General features: G+C 45.9%; 1 protein-coding gene across 13 annotated transcripts in view; it reads left to right on the forward strand.

The window, feature by feature from the left end:
• The window catches only part of ITGAE (integrin subunit alpha E), a 75623-nt gene that overhangs the window by 5668 nt on the left and 54381 nt on the right, over window positions 1-15574 (forward strand). Inside the window, exon 1 of one of the 13 annotated variants that reach the window (XM_045043980.1) lies at window positions 3806-4502. The exons of 11 other annotated variants lie outside the window; for them this stretch is intronic. In XM_045043980.1, coding sequence (XP_044899915.1) covers window positions 4469-4502 — 34 coding nt within the window. In that variant the 5' untranslated portion in view covers window positions 3806-4468. 13 annotated transcript variants of the gene reach the window in all.

The following is a 15574-nucleotide window of genomic DNA, read 5'->3' on the forward strand; positions in this document are numbered from 1 at the left end:
GTTGTCTGTCACCCTCACCCCTGACTGGTGTAGGTTAGTTAGTGAAGGCAGGAGGCCCACACCATTGGCAGGAGAGGAGACATGACCTTTCTGTCCCTTCCTGGGTGTTGTGTGTTTACCTGTGTGACACATCCCCTCTTGTCATTGGCAAGGATTAGAGGGCCTATGAGCAGTAGGCAGCACTTTTAGCTCAAGTAGGGTGTCTTTTAGGGAGGGTCAAATAGAGTGCCAGAGGCTGGGCCTGAAGCCCTGGGGACTCATTTTGCCTCCCATACAAACTGGAAAAGACTGAACAAATCCCTTCACCTCTCTGGATATCAGTTTCTCTGTCAGATGAAGGGCTCAACTGGGATTGTCTCCTGGTTTCCTTGTAGTGCTAATGTTGTGTTCTAGGATCTTTGCTCTAGTTTTCCAAAGACCATTAGGAACCTAAGTGGAACAGGAAGGAGGTAGGGGCGAGCAAGAGGCCCAAGTCCTTGGACCCTTGGTCCATAAACCAACCCCTCAGGGAAAACCAAGAGGATCCTCTTCCATGCTTCTTCCCCATTAAGCCCACCTTCCCCAACACACACACACACACACACACACACACACACACACACACACACACACCATTCAGTGTTTTGGTTTTTTTAGGAGGTAGTCCACTGTATTAGGTTGGGCTGCCATAACAAAATATCATAGACTGAGTGGCTTAAACAACAGAAATTTATTTTCTCACAGTCTAGAGGCTGAAAAGCCAAGATCAGGATGCTAGCATAGGTCAGGATCTGGTGAGGTCTCTTCTCGGCTTGTAGACAGACATGGTGTCTTCACATGGCCTTTCCTTGGTACATGCACGTGGAGAGAGAGATCTCTCTTCCTTTTCTAAGGCCACTAAGCCTATTGATTAAGGCCCTATCTTTATGGCCTTAATTATCTCCTTTAGGATCTTTAGGCTCTATCTCGAATGTACTTACTCACATTGGGGCGTATGGCTTCAACATGTGAATTTGGCAGCTGGGAAGTGGGTGGTACACAATTTAGTCCATGACACCCAGTAATGCAAAAAACCCAGTATATGTTTGTGAAATGAGGTCTCTGCTTTTAAAAGCTCACAAACTGGGAAGGATTTAGACCAATGGATGTGAGGGTAATAGGGTTGTAGTGGTTCAGAGTCCTGGCTCTGGAGGAAATACACCTGTCTTGAGTCCCAACTCTCCACTTACTAGCCATATGGCCTTGGGCAAGTCACTTAACCTCTCCGATCCATCATCCTCATTTGGGAAATCAGGATAGCCAAGTAGGGTGGCTGTTAGGATAAGCTGAGGGCCTTGCATGGAAGGCCCTTGGCATTGAGTCTGGCACTCCCTCCTTAGTGCTCAAATGGTAGTGATTCCTACTGCTCTTCAGACTTCCCCTAGCTCCCTTTGCCAGCTCTGTCCTCTGCTGCAGTCCTGTCTTAATAAGTCCTCACTTCCAAATTCCCTCTTCCTAGCTTCCCAGGACTCAAGAAGGCCAATGGGTAGTTAGAAACCTGTGCCTAGAGGCTATGAGGAACAGCCCCGCATCCACTGGTGAGTGCAGACATCAGGAGCTTTTGACTCGCTCTCAAGGCAGAGCAGTTAGTTTTTTTACCTCTTGCTGAACAGATCTTCTCTATTCTCTTAACCTTTAAGACTTTATTTTGAAATAATTCCAAAATTACAGAAAAGTTTCGAGGGTAGGACAAAGAATATTTTGCCGTATTTTATCATTCATTCTTTCCCTTCTCCCCTCTGTCTCCGTGCCTTCCACCTTCCCCCCACTCCACAGCTCCCCACCTCTAAAGCATGAACTATTTGAGAATTATTTGCATACATCCTGCCCCTTTACCCCTAAATATTTTAGTATACATTTCCTAAGAATAAGGATAATCTCTCATATGACCATGATATAGTTATCAAATTCAGGAAATACGTAATTTTATCTGGTCAGTACAGTGATATCTAATCTTTAGTTCGTGTTTCAATTTTGCCAATTATCCCAATAAGGTTTTTTAAGGCATTTTTTTTTTTTTTTTCCCCTGCTCTGGGATCCAATCCAGGATCACACTGCATTTTGTGTCCTCTCCTTAGTCTTCTTTAACCTGGAACAATTTCTTAACCTTTGTCTTATGATATTGATGTTTTTGAAGGAAGAGTTCAGTCCAGTTATGTTGTGGAATGTCCCTCAAGTTGGTCCCTTAACATTTGTCTAAAGCCTGTATGAGGCTGTGTGAGTGGAAGCATTGTACAGCACAGTCTGGCTCTTTGTTTGGGATCTTAAGTTTTTATGTGTGGGGACAGCAGTTACTGTCAAATGGGCTTGAAGGGCCTTTGTGTGCTCATGATTAGGAGTCTGCCATGCTGACACCACCAAGCTTGGATAAATGCATCTTTGAGGGATGCAGGATGAGTCTGCATTCTAGGAGTCTCCAAAGATGCAGAAGTGGCCCTGCGCCCTGTCCACCCTCCTCCGGTCATCACCTTGGCTTGGCCTCCTGAGGTGTCCTGAAGTTTACACTCCAGACATGAAGTCCTGCTCTTAGAAATCTTGAGCAAGCTGCAGTCCTGGGTTCTAGCCTGTCCCTACTGCTGATCTACTCCGTGGCCTGAGGCTACTCTCTCTCCCCGCTCTGGGCCAGCGGTGGGGAGAGGAGCCTCTCCTGGCTCTGCCATGTGCCCCTGGCACTCCAAACAAGTGTGGAATAGGGGGAGAGTTACTGAACCCTGGAGTGGTAGGAAGACCGGCCAGGCCTCTGACCTGTGACAAGGTTAAGCCAATTTGGATGGTTTTCATTGTGATCTGGCAGGCAGAGCATCAGACCTAGAATTTCATTTTTTTTGTTGTTTCTTTTTCTTTTTCTTTTTTAGCAGGCCAAATAATGAATACATTGTAATCTCTGTTCAAGCAACCATATGGCATCGGGGAACTATTGCATTAGGTTGTAGGTATTTTGTCAGACCAAAGCAGACAATGCAAAAATGTTTTAAGTGTCGTTGATCTCCACAAGACTTTCGCCAAGTAAGCTTTCGGTGTGAGAGACAAAATAAAATTGATTTTCATCTATATAGTCATTAAGCCAACACCCTTGTCTGCCTTAACACTTAACATTAACACTCGAGTGCTCTTCCCGGGGATGCAAACATGTGAGAGACAGAATGTCCTGCCTTTTTGAATGTAACTTAATTAAAATTAAATTAAAAATTCAGCTCCTCAGTTGCACTGGCAACATTTCAAGGGCTTAGTAGCCACGTGTGGCTCTTGACTGCTGTGTTGGACAATGCAGATCTAGAACATCATAGTTCTGCTGGACAAGGCTCTGCACTTCCAACAATCTGGGAAGTAGGGGTGCAGGCGACACTTCCTTAAGCGACAGACGTGCTCACACATGGAAAATTGACAAATTGTGAAGTTAGCTTTTAAATATGGTTGCAGACTATTGGCAGTTGGGGTGCTGGATTGGATCAGAGATATGCTGGAAAGACTTATGGAATTTTACCGCATCTGTTGTCCTGGTACCTTAGAGCTGTTTTATTTTGTTTTGTTTTGTTTTGTTTTGTTTATTTCATTTTTTCTTTGAAAGTTTATTTATTTTGAGAGATGCAGAGATAGTATGACTAGGGGAGGGGCAGAGAGAGAGAGGGAGAGAGAGAGAGAATCCCAAGCAGGCTCCACACCATCAGTGCACAGCCTGATGTGGGGCTCGAACTCACGAAACCGTGAGATCATGACCTGAGCTGAAACTGAGAGTCGGATGCTTAACCGACTGAGCCACCCAGGCACCCCACCTCAGAGCTCTTTTAAATTACTCCCCACAGTATGGTACTATAGTCAGGTTTTAAAGAGAATGTAGCCAAAGCTGAATTCACTGAGCCAGTGTTTTCAGTCAGTGCATTGGGTCTTTCAACTTACCAGGCCCTCCATAGTCTCAGGGCCTTGAGTGTGGGAGCCAGGTGCAAGAGCCTGGTTTCTAGCTGTGGGAGCACTTGCAGTGGGAAGGGGACCTCATTCTCTCTGCTGAGGCAAACACCACCAAGGACCATAGGCTGGGTGTTGGGCTGAGGCATCTGGTGGTAGGTACTAGGACAGGGGAGGGGACTGGGACTCTCACACACATGAATGGTAAACAATGGCCAGGTTAATACTCCTACACTCAAACATCTGTTGACGAGGACATCCAGAACTATGTTCCTAGGCCAAACCTCGGGCTCATCGTTCACAGAAGTGTGCCTGATGGAGCAGGGCTGACAAATGTCTCTAAGCTTCCAGAACCCAGCCCACAACTGCTGAGGAAGCCACACAGCTAGCTGTGTACAAGTGGGAACCTCCGTGTCTACTTTAAAGTGCTTATCTGCTTGTGGGTCCTTGCTTTTGTGTGTCTCTGACCCCGCCTTCTGGCCACCCAAGCTGAAGAGGGGAAGCTGAATAGGCCGAGGTCCACACTGCTGCCTCTGCTCCAGCTAGGATGTGGCTCTTCCACACTCTGCTCTACATGACCAGTAAGTCAGCCTCACCCCCTGCCCTGAGAGACTGCTGTGCCCTCAGCACAGCCTGTCTGTCTAAATGGGGCTCACTCAGAGCCAGAAGTCAGAGAAAGTGGGGAATCCCTCAGGGAGGTACTCTTGCTTGCTGGATCCCCAGCCTTGCTCAGAAGGGCTTCTGAGGCTGTTGACGGTGCCAACAGCCTGTGGCTTCAGATTCCAGAGCTCTGCCGCCCTGCCTCCTCCAGCCAGCCTCCCCTCCCCGCCCTGGGCTTTCTCTCTACAGCACCCCTTACGGGCGGGTCCCTGGGTCTGTGTGAGTTTGTTCTGAACATGGAGGTTGATGATGCCCATCCTGCCCAGTAGAACACCCTCTTCCATCACAGACGGGTTCAGCTGAGGAGGGTGAGGACCCTGTGAGAAGGTGAGCATGGAGGAGAGATGGGGGCAGGTGTCTGTGTGGCAGAAGGCGAATGTACTGGGGGAGTCTGCTTCCTGTTTCTAATGTTAGGGCCGGTATGAGAACCTGTGTGTGGGCAGAGGGGGCCACTTCCTTTTCTCCCGGATTGGGGGTCCCATTTCTAGGAGACCATGGAAACCACTTGGGGCAAGCCAAGCCATGAGCCGGCAACTGCCCAGATGGCCTCGGTTGAGATTCAACATGGTCAGCGAGCCCCTGGAGGCCGCTCAGATCAAGCCAGGGTGGTCCAGCCTAGTGATCTGGACAAGCTTCCCCAGGGGTCCCCTGCATTGGGCAGAAACTTGACAGAAGAATGAGATGGACATCAGGCAGATACAGTTTCAAGGCTCTTGGGAGCCTGAGTTCTCCCTGAAGGATGGGCAGGGGCAAGCAAGTGAGTACTAGACAGTGTCTGAGAAAGCTGAATCCGTTGTTGGAGGGAACTCAAAATTAGCATCTAGCCGGGGGCCAGGTCACCAGGAGGCAGGCCAAACATGTAGGGCACCAGCAAAGCATACATTTTTGGACACATTTTCATACTTGATGTTCAAAATAGTCATTATGAAAAGGTTGAAACTTTGTTGAACTTCCTTTTCCTTATTTTACAGTGTAGACTTCTCTTTATTTTCAGTCACATAGTGTGGAGAAAATCTCACACTTTTTATGGCATATGGCTTTGATGCCCCATCACCAAGTATGTCTGAAAAAGATGCTTAGACTAGACTCTGGTCCTCCCCCCTCTCAGAATGGAGGAGGTGACCAGGTCCCAGAGAGGTGCAGTGACTGTCGGGGGTTACAAGCAAGTACCAGTAGAAATGGGGCTCAAGCTCAGGCCTCTGTCCTGCCTCCCAAATCCTAGACTACCCCATGGCCTGGGATGCTAACCCTGGCATCATTTGGGGCTCCTGCTAGTCTCTGTTTCCTGTGGCCTAAGGCATGACCAGCCATTGCCCCAGCACCTTTTTCAGTAATGTCAATCCAGGAGACATTTATCAAAGCCCTTCTGGGGCCTAGACAGTCCCCAGGCCAATGGACAGCAGAGACCTAGATGGAGCAGGCTTGCAATGAGGTCACTGAGCCCTCAGCTTGGCTAAGCTAAGGAAAGGGTGTAAGAGCAAGGCCCCAGCGGCTCCAGTCTGAGTGGGAGAAATAAAGCTGTGACAGTTCTGCTCTGAGCTGTGAGGTGGGATGGAGGGATGGACCAATCCTGAAGAGCTTCCTGGAGGAGGTGAGACTGGTGCTGAGTCTTAAGGGCTGGGGAGAGTCTGAGAAAGTGACAAGGAGATGCAGCGAAGGTGGGAGGGACCCCTCAGACTATGACTCCAGGTCCAGGGCCTTGAATGACTCCAGGCTGGGCCTCTCTAGGCTGGAGAGAATCCAGACTGTTCCTGGCCTGACCCTGACCTTCCACCCTTCCCAAGCCACCCACAGTGGTGTCCACTTCTCATCTGTGTGAGCAGATGAGATAATATCAGTTATCAAAGAGTTTTCTAGTCAGGAACAGATACACAGACACACTGTGATGCTGGAGCTACCCATACCCACACCCCTAGCCCCATCTCATCCTGCTACCATGCAGCCTGCTATCCCCAGGTTAGTTTTTACACTTGAGTCATTCTGTGACCCCAGCCACTTAACTTCTCTTCCCTGGGTCACCTTACAATGGTGAAGAAGGAGCCAGAAGTCTAGGGCCCGCTGTGCTGTCGCACCAACTTCAGGCTGAGGCCTGTGGCCCTGCTGTGCCCTTGTGGGGGGGTGGAAAGGTGTCAGTCCTGGTTCTGCCCCAGGAACACCCCTATATTTGTGTGCAATTATATAATGACAAACCTTGGTTGTTAGGGATGGGGGACCGTGGTGTCCAATGTGGCCCTGAGGATGGAGGAGGTCTTTGGCAAGTATAGAGTGCTGGAGTGAGGCGGGGGGTGTTTCTGTGTAGAAACAGTATGGACAAAGATGGGGAGTGTGAGGAGTCTGTTCAGGAAGATGCAGGGCAAGGCTTGAGTGAGAGCAGAAGGCTGTCTGCTCTGACATTGTCTATCCTGCACCCCCTACCCCCAGCCAGAACATGCTGAGCCCTGGGGGTGAGCGTGTACCAATCCCTGTCCTGGGTCCCCTGTGTGAAGAGAAAGTCGGCTGCACTCACACACAGAGAAACCTCTAGCCCCAGCCAGCAGATCCATTGAGGATTCCTTCAGGTCTCCCGTGTGGGAGCATCGCAAGCCTCCCGTGTAAAGGGCATTGCAAGCAGAGGAAAAACATCTGCAAAGTGCGGTGTTTGTGGACAAGCCAGGTGTGGACTGTAGGCCACTTGGGAACCAGATGTCTCCAACGTTGGCTGGGAGGTCGGCTTATAGGGTATATATGTGGGGCAGTCAGGCTGGAGAGGTCCAGGGTGCTGGTGGGCAGTGTGGAGGGCCAGAGTACCAGGCTAAGGGAGCTTAGACCTCACCCAGAGGGGAACGGGAAGCCACAGCAGATCTTGAGCAGGGTGGCAACAGTGAGACTTGCACGTTGGGAGGTGGAGTCCTGGAGAAAGGGGAGACGATGAGGCTCCTGTGTGAAAGACTGGTGTGGGTGGGTGGGTTGAAGGTGAGCTCCTCTGTGGGACAGGCACCTTGCAGGCGGCTCTGAGGCAAGAGCTTCCCCAAGGCCCTTCTGGGTGTTCTGAGTGGCGGGTCAGGACACCTGACTCTAGTCCCAGCCAGCTCCTAGTATACTAGCCAGCTCCTAGTATAAATTTGGGCAAACTATTCCCCCTGGGCCTGAGTTTGCTAAACAGAGACTAGTGCCGTGAGAATGTGTATTTAAAATGCCCAGTGTGTTGGGGGAAGATAGATGGTTGAGGGGGAAGCAATGCTGGCTGACAGGATGGAGGGAGGGTCTTATTCTGACTCAGCAGGCCTATGTGGCTGGAGACAGCTCAGGGGAGGCAGCCTTGTGGGTAGTGTGGTGACAGACACTGGTTTGGCTGGGCTCTCATGTCTGACAGCACACGAGAGGGGCTTGAGATGGAGGGTAAGGCTGTCAGAGGGAGCATGACAGGCCCTCCCTTGTGGCTTTACGCTGACGTCAGCGCCCACACTGGGCCTCCGGTGTGTCAGACACTGGGCAGGCATTGCCCTATTTGCTCTGCACAGCACAGCCCTCTATCACAGATGGGGAAGCAGGTGAGGTGACAAGCCCAAGGTCCTTAAGTAACTCGGTGGCAAAGCAAGATTTGAACCCAGGACCGTCTCCCTCTGGGACCCATGCTATTTTTTCTGTTTCAGTAGGAAAGGAAGCAGTTGCCCGATCTAGGGACAGCCCAAGCAAAAGTAAAATGCCAGGGGCCTGGAGGGAGTCTGCTCTAGCAAGGTGGCCTACGGCTGGCAGATCCTAGGCACCAGCCAGCTCTCAGGGTGGGTGCTGGTAACTGGGAAAGCTCAGTGAATATGGTGCTGCCCTCCACACACGTTCTCGTGCCACTGTGCCTGCACAGGAGGTTCTCGCTGACCTCATTACCAACTGTCTAACCCAGAGCTCTGCCCAGGCTCAGTGAGCTGCTGGCACAGCTGGGAGCTGTGCCCAGCTTCTGGGACCATTCGTGACCCTCTTGTCTGTTTACCAACCCCTCAGTGCCTCCAGCTTTTACTAAAGCCTTTGGAATTAGGCAGACCTGGGCCCTAGACACAAGTATTCAATCTGCTGATGGGCCACAAGCAAATCATTCAACTTCTCTGAGCCTCAGCACCCAGTGTGGTGCCTGGAAGGAATCAGGTGCTCCGGGAGGGTAGCTGTGATTGGTCTCCTCCCCTTTCCCACCCCTCAGGGTTCTTGCTCCACGATCCCTCAGTTGAGAACAGCAAAAATGGGGCCAGGGGTGGTGGTGGGGGGGGGAACAGGAATCTCTGACCTACTCTGACAGTTCCAGGACACCTCTTCTGGGCCCGGCCCTGTGCTGAACTGGGCTTTGTGGTTAGGGGGTTGTCATGGATGACTCAGATTAGGTCACATTTTGGGGGGGAGACAGACTTAATCACAGATCACTCTGACCTAGACAAGATTTAGTCAGAGCCAGACAGAGACACTGCGGGATGTGGTGGGGGCTCAGGGACCAGTGAGTTACTCTGGCTGAGGATCTGGATTAGTGCCTGAGCAGGTCCCCAAAGATGGGACAGAGGTGAGAGCAAGGAAGACATGCGGGCAGAGGGAACTGCTTGTGCAAAGGCCCAGAGGTGGGAGGTATGGGGATGGTGTTCAGGGAGTGAGGTGTAGAGGAGCTTGAAGCGGCTGGAGAGCAGACCTGGCAGAAGGGGCACTGGGCTGGGCAGGGAGATGCCGCAGATGCCCAGGTGAGGAGACTGGACTTACCTCAGGGGTTTCAAACCATGTCTATCAGTTACACGGTAAAACGGGAAAGAAAGCCTCCTAATCACTCCTTGCAAGAAGAAGCTGCTCGTTCTTACTTTTTAATTCTCTCCTACTCAGTTTGCTTACCCTAACCTGCCTGACCAACAAACACAGGGCTTGGTGTAAAATGAGCCAAGGAGCCTGAGCCCAATCCTCCTGTATGCACGGAGAACAGTGCTCCCCATTCCCCACGTAGGGTCTGGATCTAGAACCCTTGAGGATCCATGGGTTGGCTACAGAGGTGCCTGTGAGCCCTGTTCACTCATCTAGCGCGCACTAGGTGTAGGCCACCTACCAGGCCCTGGGATGACATGATGAACAAGGCTGACGCCCAGTCTTTGCCCTCAGAGGGGCTCACCGGTGGTGGGAGAAAGAGTCACAGGCAATAAATAAACAAGGAGATAAGCAGGAGAGTTTCAGTTTGTGATCGAAGGTTTGCAGGGGTACAGAGGGCCCAGATAGGGGTCTGGAGGTCAGGAAGGCCTCTTGGAGGAGTTGAATGGCGAAGATGGCAAGGCAGGAGATCACCTCGGAGTAGAGCAGAGGTAAGACTTGGGCATAGATACAGTTGGGTGGGTGGGGAAGGCTCTGATGCTCTCATCCCATTCTCAAAGTGATCCATGGCCCCCAGACAGGGAACAGCTTGCGGTCTGGTCGTGTTTTATGCATCGTACTTTGGGTGATGGCAGGGAGAACACGAGTAACAGCTGCGGGTAACTTGGGATGTAGGTTTGTTCATTCACTGCTGCTGCTGTTGTTTTTTCAACCCCACTCGGCCCCCATTCATTCAGTGGTCTCATGAAGAGAATCCTCAGGGAAATTTTTTGTTTTGTTTTTTTCCTGCTTCCCCGGGAGAAGTTTTTCCTCTGATTTTGTGGACACTGTGAATAATATAGCTTATCATCTTCATCCTTACTTTGGCTTCAAGGAAGTTTATCCATTTATACAGTTTTTCAAGAAATCATTTTATGAGGCACCCACTGTGTGCCTGTACTGTGTTCAGAGCCCAAAGTGGGGCTCACCACAGAAAGTGCTAATACTTGCTGACGCACAGGTTAGCTGTTAGCCTCCTTCCTGGTTTAATTGTGCCCTTCCATGTTCACCCCGCTTTTTCTGTCATTTTCCTTCCTTTTGCCTGCCTCCTTATTTTAAAATAAGTTTTATCTTTTTTTAAAATTTTTTTTAACGTTTATTTATTTTTGAGACAGAGAGAGACAGAGCATGAACGGGGGAGGGTCAGAGAGAGGGAGACACAGAATCTGAAACAGGCTCCAGGCTCTGAGCTGTCAACACAGAGCCCAATGCGGGGCTCGAGCCCACGAACCGTGAGATCATGACCTGAGCCGAAGTCGGACGCTTAACCGACCGAGCCACCCAGGCGCCCCAAAATAAGTTTTATCTTAATGCATTGTATACTTTTATGAGTTGCCACAAATCATTCTGGGCAAGGCCGAGGTATAAAGGGAACGAAATAAAGTACAGGTGGCTGCTTTGTGCGGGTTCAGGGAGAGGGCCTGGGAATTGAGAAATGAGAGCTCGAACACTGCCCTCTCACGTTGTGCCACCTACTTGAGCCTCTGGAAGGTGACTTTTGAACAAAATTTGAAGCATGTACAAAAGCAGAGGAAATAACAGTCACAAACTCAATATACCATCGCCCAGATAGACCGTCACACTGGCTGCATTATTTCATATCCCTTTTGGTTTCCTTTAAAGCTGTGCTGCTCAAACTTGGTGTTGTGACCAGCAGTCTGGCATCACGAGGATCTCATTAGACGAGGCTCTCAGTCCCACTCCTGATCCACTGAATCAGAATCTGTATTTTAATAAGAAACTTGGGTGATTCACTAGCACTTTAATGTTTCCGAAACATTATTTTAAGGCAAACCCAAAAAACCATTGTGTCGTTTCACCCCTAAGTACTTCAGTGCAGGTTTCTGAGCTGTGTGGTTATTTTCTCACATAGCCACAATGTTTTTTTAATCACCTAACAAAGTTAAAAATAATTTTGAGGTATTATCTAATGCCCAGTCCACATTAGAATCTTCCTGTCTCCGTTTATCTTTTTATTAACAATAAGTTTGTTCAAGTCAAGATCCAAACGAGGTCCACATTACATTTGGTTGTTGTGCCTCTCTTAGTCTAGAGTGGCCCCCTTGCCAAGTTTTTGGTTTGTGTGTCTTTTTGAAGTCTTTCCTTTACTGCAGATCTTGGTCACTTTTCTTATAGAACAACAGCTTCATTCAGGGTTTGTGTGTTTCCTCCTTTCGGTGCAGTTTGTCTTCTATCCCCTGAATTTCCCAAAACCTGGATGTTGGTGGCAATGACTTCATTAAATTCAGGTTTAACTGTTTTGGCAAACACACTCTAAAACTTTCGGGGGGTTGTGGCATACTTCCTGGATTTATCTCACTCCCGCCTTTTTGTTGCTTTTGCCAAAGTATTTTAAAGACTTGCTAATCAAAATGTGGTCTGAGGACCAGCAGCGTGGGCATCACTTGGGAGCTTGTTAGGAACACGGAGTCTAGGGCTCCTATAATCTTCCTGTGGTGTCACACTCAGAGGGACATATGTCTGAGGACCCAGTATTCCTGGGGACATTAAGATTGACTGGTGGGCTCAGGTGGTGTCAGTCTAATTGTAAAGTTTTCTACCAAACTTTCTTCTAGTAGTTTCATCCATTGATGGTCATGGCCTGAATTAATTATTGTATAATGGCTTGCCAAATTGTGTTTTTATGATTCTATTATTCTTCCCACATCAACTAGAACTATTTGGTGATCCTGAAATTCAATTTATATAGGAAAGACAAGAAAACTACTTAATATTTTCCTTTTAGTAAACAATTTTCAGAGTAAAGGGATGGTTGCCCTCATTACTTCCAATGCTAACCAATGCAGTTTTAAAATTTTTGTTTTTGTTTTTTTTCCTCTCTCCGAAATATTATTATTAACGTATAGAATGTTTATATATTCAGTGTGTTTCAGAAACTTGCGATTATTTTTTTATGTAAACTTTTTTGAATTACACAATAAAATGGACAAATTCAGATTAGTGAATTTTCAAACTAAACCAAATCCATGCCACTAACACCCATTTCAAGAAACAGAGTATGACTAACAGCCCAGAAATACCCTTTATCACTCCCTCCAAGTCATTCATTACCTTACCCCCGAGGGTAACACTCTCCTAACTTTCAATAGCATAGATTAGTTTGCCTGTTTTCAACTTTGTATAACTGGAATTATACGATACAATCTGGTTTGTTCCTAGTCTTTCACCCAACACTGTGTTTTTTGAAATGCAGCCACCTTGTTGTAGGTTATTTTCACTGCTGTAGAGTATTCCATTGGTGACTATTCAGTTTATGCTCAACTTGAGTTGATGCTTCCAAATGGTTTCCTAAAGGGGTTGTACTGACTTCCATTCTTATCAGCAGAGTTCTAGTTGCTCCCAGTCAGTGTCAACACTTGGTATTGGTTTTTTTGTTTTGGTTTGTTTTGTTTTTTTTCATTTAACCATTCTGGTAGTTGTGTGGTGGTATTATATGGTGGTTCTAATTTGCCTTTCTCTGAAGTCTAATGAGTGCCTTTTCATTTGATTACTAGCCATTGGATAATCTCTTGTGAAACGTCTTTCTGTTAGCTTACATGCATTTTCCTTATTGATCTATAGGAATCTTATGCATATTCGGATAGTCTTTTGTCAGATACTTGTGTTGCAAATATCTCTTCTCACTCTGTCTTGCCTCTTTATTCCCTTAATGGTGTCTTTTGATAAACAGAAGTTCTTAAGTTTAATGAAGATCTGTCTATCAGTTATTTCCTTTACATTAGTGTGTTTTGTGTCCTGTTGAAAAAAATATTTGTCTACCCCAGGTCCTTCATTTTCCCTTAAAAACTTTATTGTTTCATTTTTCACATTTAGATATACAGTCTATCTAAATCCACATTTCAGCCCATCAAGAACTTTTGTGTGTGTATGATCGTGTGAGAATAGTCAAGATTAATTTTTTTCAATATTGATATCCCAGTGACCCAGCACCTTTTATTTAAAAGATCATTCTTTCCTCTCTGTTCTTCACTGTCACTTTTGTCATAAAACAGGTGATCATATGTGTTTGTACTCTCTGTTCCACTGGTCTATCTGCCTGTCTGGTGCTAGTATAATTCTGTCTTGACTATAACTTTGTAATGTCTTGGTGAATAATAGTGTAATGTTATCAAGTCCTACAAGTTTGTTATTCTCCCTTAAGAGTGCCAGACTATTCTTGCCTTGTGCAATTTCATATACATTTTTAATTGGCTTGTTAACACACCCCCCTCCCCCCCAATAATTTGCTGAGATTTTGATTAGGATTCTATTGAAGCTATAGATCAATAGAGTGGTAACTGACAACAATTATTGAGTCTTAACTTCATGAACATGATCTATTCCTCCATGCATCTACATCTTTAATATCTCCTAATCTTTTATAGTTTTCAGCATGGAGGTTTTACATATTTTTAAGTAGACTTATTTTTAAGCATTTGATATTTCTATCTTTTGTTAATGACATCTTTAAAAATTGTTCACTCTTTATTTGATCATTGATAGTGTATAGAAGTACAGTGGTTCTTCATATATTGCCTCTGTGTCCAGTAACCTTGCTAAAAAGGCTCTTGTTAATTCGCAGTGTTTGTAGATCTGTTGGATTTCTCAGTGTACTTAATAGTTTCACCTGCCAATAATGACAGTTTTATTTTTTCCTTTTTAATCTCTATGCTCCATTCCCCCCCCCCCCCCTTTTCTCACTGCTCTAAGTCCTCCAGTAAAATGTTGAGTAAAAGTGGTGAGAGTAGTCATCCCTGTCTCAATCCTGATTTTAGGGAAAGATTTTAATAACACACCAATAAGAGTGATGTTTGCTGAGGGTTTTTTGTGGATATTCTTGATCAGATTATATAAATTCCTTCTATTCTGATTTACTATGATTTTTTTAAATCACAGAGCAGTATTGGATTTTATCAAATGCCTTTTTCTTGCTTCTATCATAATGATCATATGATTTTTTTCCTGTTAATGTGAAAAATAAATTATTATCAAATGTCAAACCACCCTTGAATTCCTGAAAAAACTCCACTTGGTTGTGATGTATTATGATTTTTATATGTCACCGGATTTAATTTGCTAATATTTTGTTTAGGATTCCTACATCTGTGTTCAAGAGAGATAATCAATTGTCCTTCCTTGTACGGCTCCTGTCAGACTTTTTCTGATTTTTGTTTGTTTGTTTTTTAAGTCTTTGCTCTTGTCAGGTTTTAATATCAATGTTAGGGCACCTGGGTGGCTCAGTCGGTTAAGCATCTGACTCTTGATTTTGGCTCAGGTCATGATCTCACAGTTTGTGGGATTGAGCCCCGTGTCAGGCTCTGCACTGAGAGTGCAGAGTCTGCTTGGGATTCTCTCTCTGTCCTCACTCAAAATAAATAAATAAATAAACGTTTAAAACATATATCAATGTTATTCTGGTCCTGTAAAATGATTGGAAAGTATTCCTTTAATTCTGTTCTTTGGAATAGTTTGTGTAAGTTTGGCATTTCTTCTCTAAATGTTTGGAAGAGTTCACAGTGAAGCTATCTGGGTTGGAATTCTTCCTAAGATTTTTAATAATGGGATTTACTTTTTTTGATACAAGATTATTCAGCTTGCATTTCTTTCATCAGTTGTGGTAAATCTTTATCTCAAGGAATTTGTCTATTTCAACAAAATTGTGAAGTATAGTGGCATAAAGTTGTGTATACTATCCTCATTATTTCTTAATGTCTTAGGATCTATTCTGATGGCTTCTTTTTCCTTCATGTTGGTAACTTGTGTGTTCTCTCTTTTCATTAAGCTTTTTTAAAAGTAAACTTTTGCTTTGTTGATTTCTCTACTCTAAGTTAGTTTTCTATTTCATTGATACATACTCATATCTTTATTCCTGTACTTTCTTTGGGTTTGATTTACTATTCTTTTACCTTTTTGAGATGGAAGCTTAGATCATTGATTTTGTCTTTTTGTCTTTTTTAACATTGGCATTTAAGGCTGCACATTTCCTCTGAGCACTGCCTTAACTGTTTCCCACAAGTTTTGATTTGTCATATCTTAATTATCACTAAAAAATATCCATGGCCATTTCATTTTTGACTTATGCAGACGTGCATTGCTTGATTTCTGAGAAGTTCAAGTTATTATAGTTTTCTTTTTGTTATTGGCTTCT

The sequence above is a fragment of the Felis catus genome, chromosome E1, assembly GCF_018350175.1.
Source record: "Felis catus isolate Fca126 chromosome E1, F.catus_Fca126_mat1.0, whole genome shotgun sequence".
NCBI lineage: Eukaryota > Metazoa > Chordata > Mammalia > Carnivora > Felidae > Felis > Felis catus.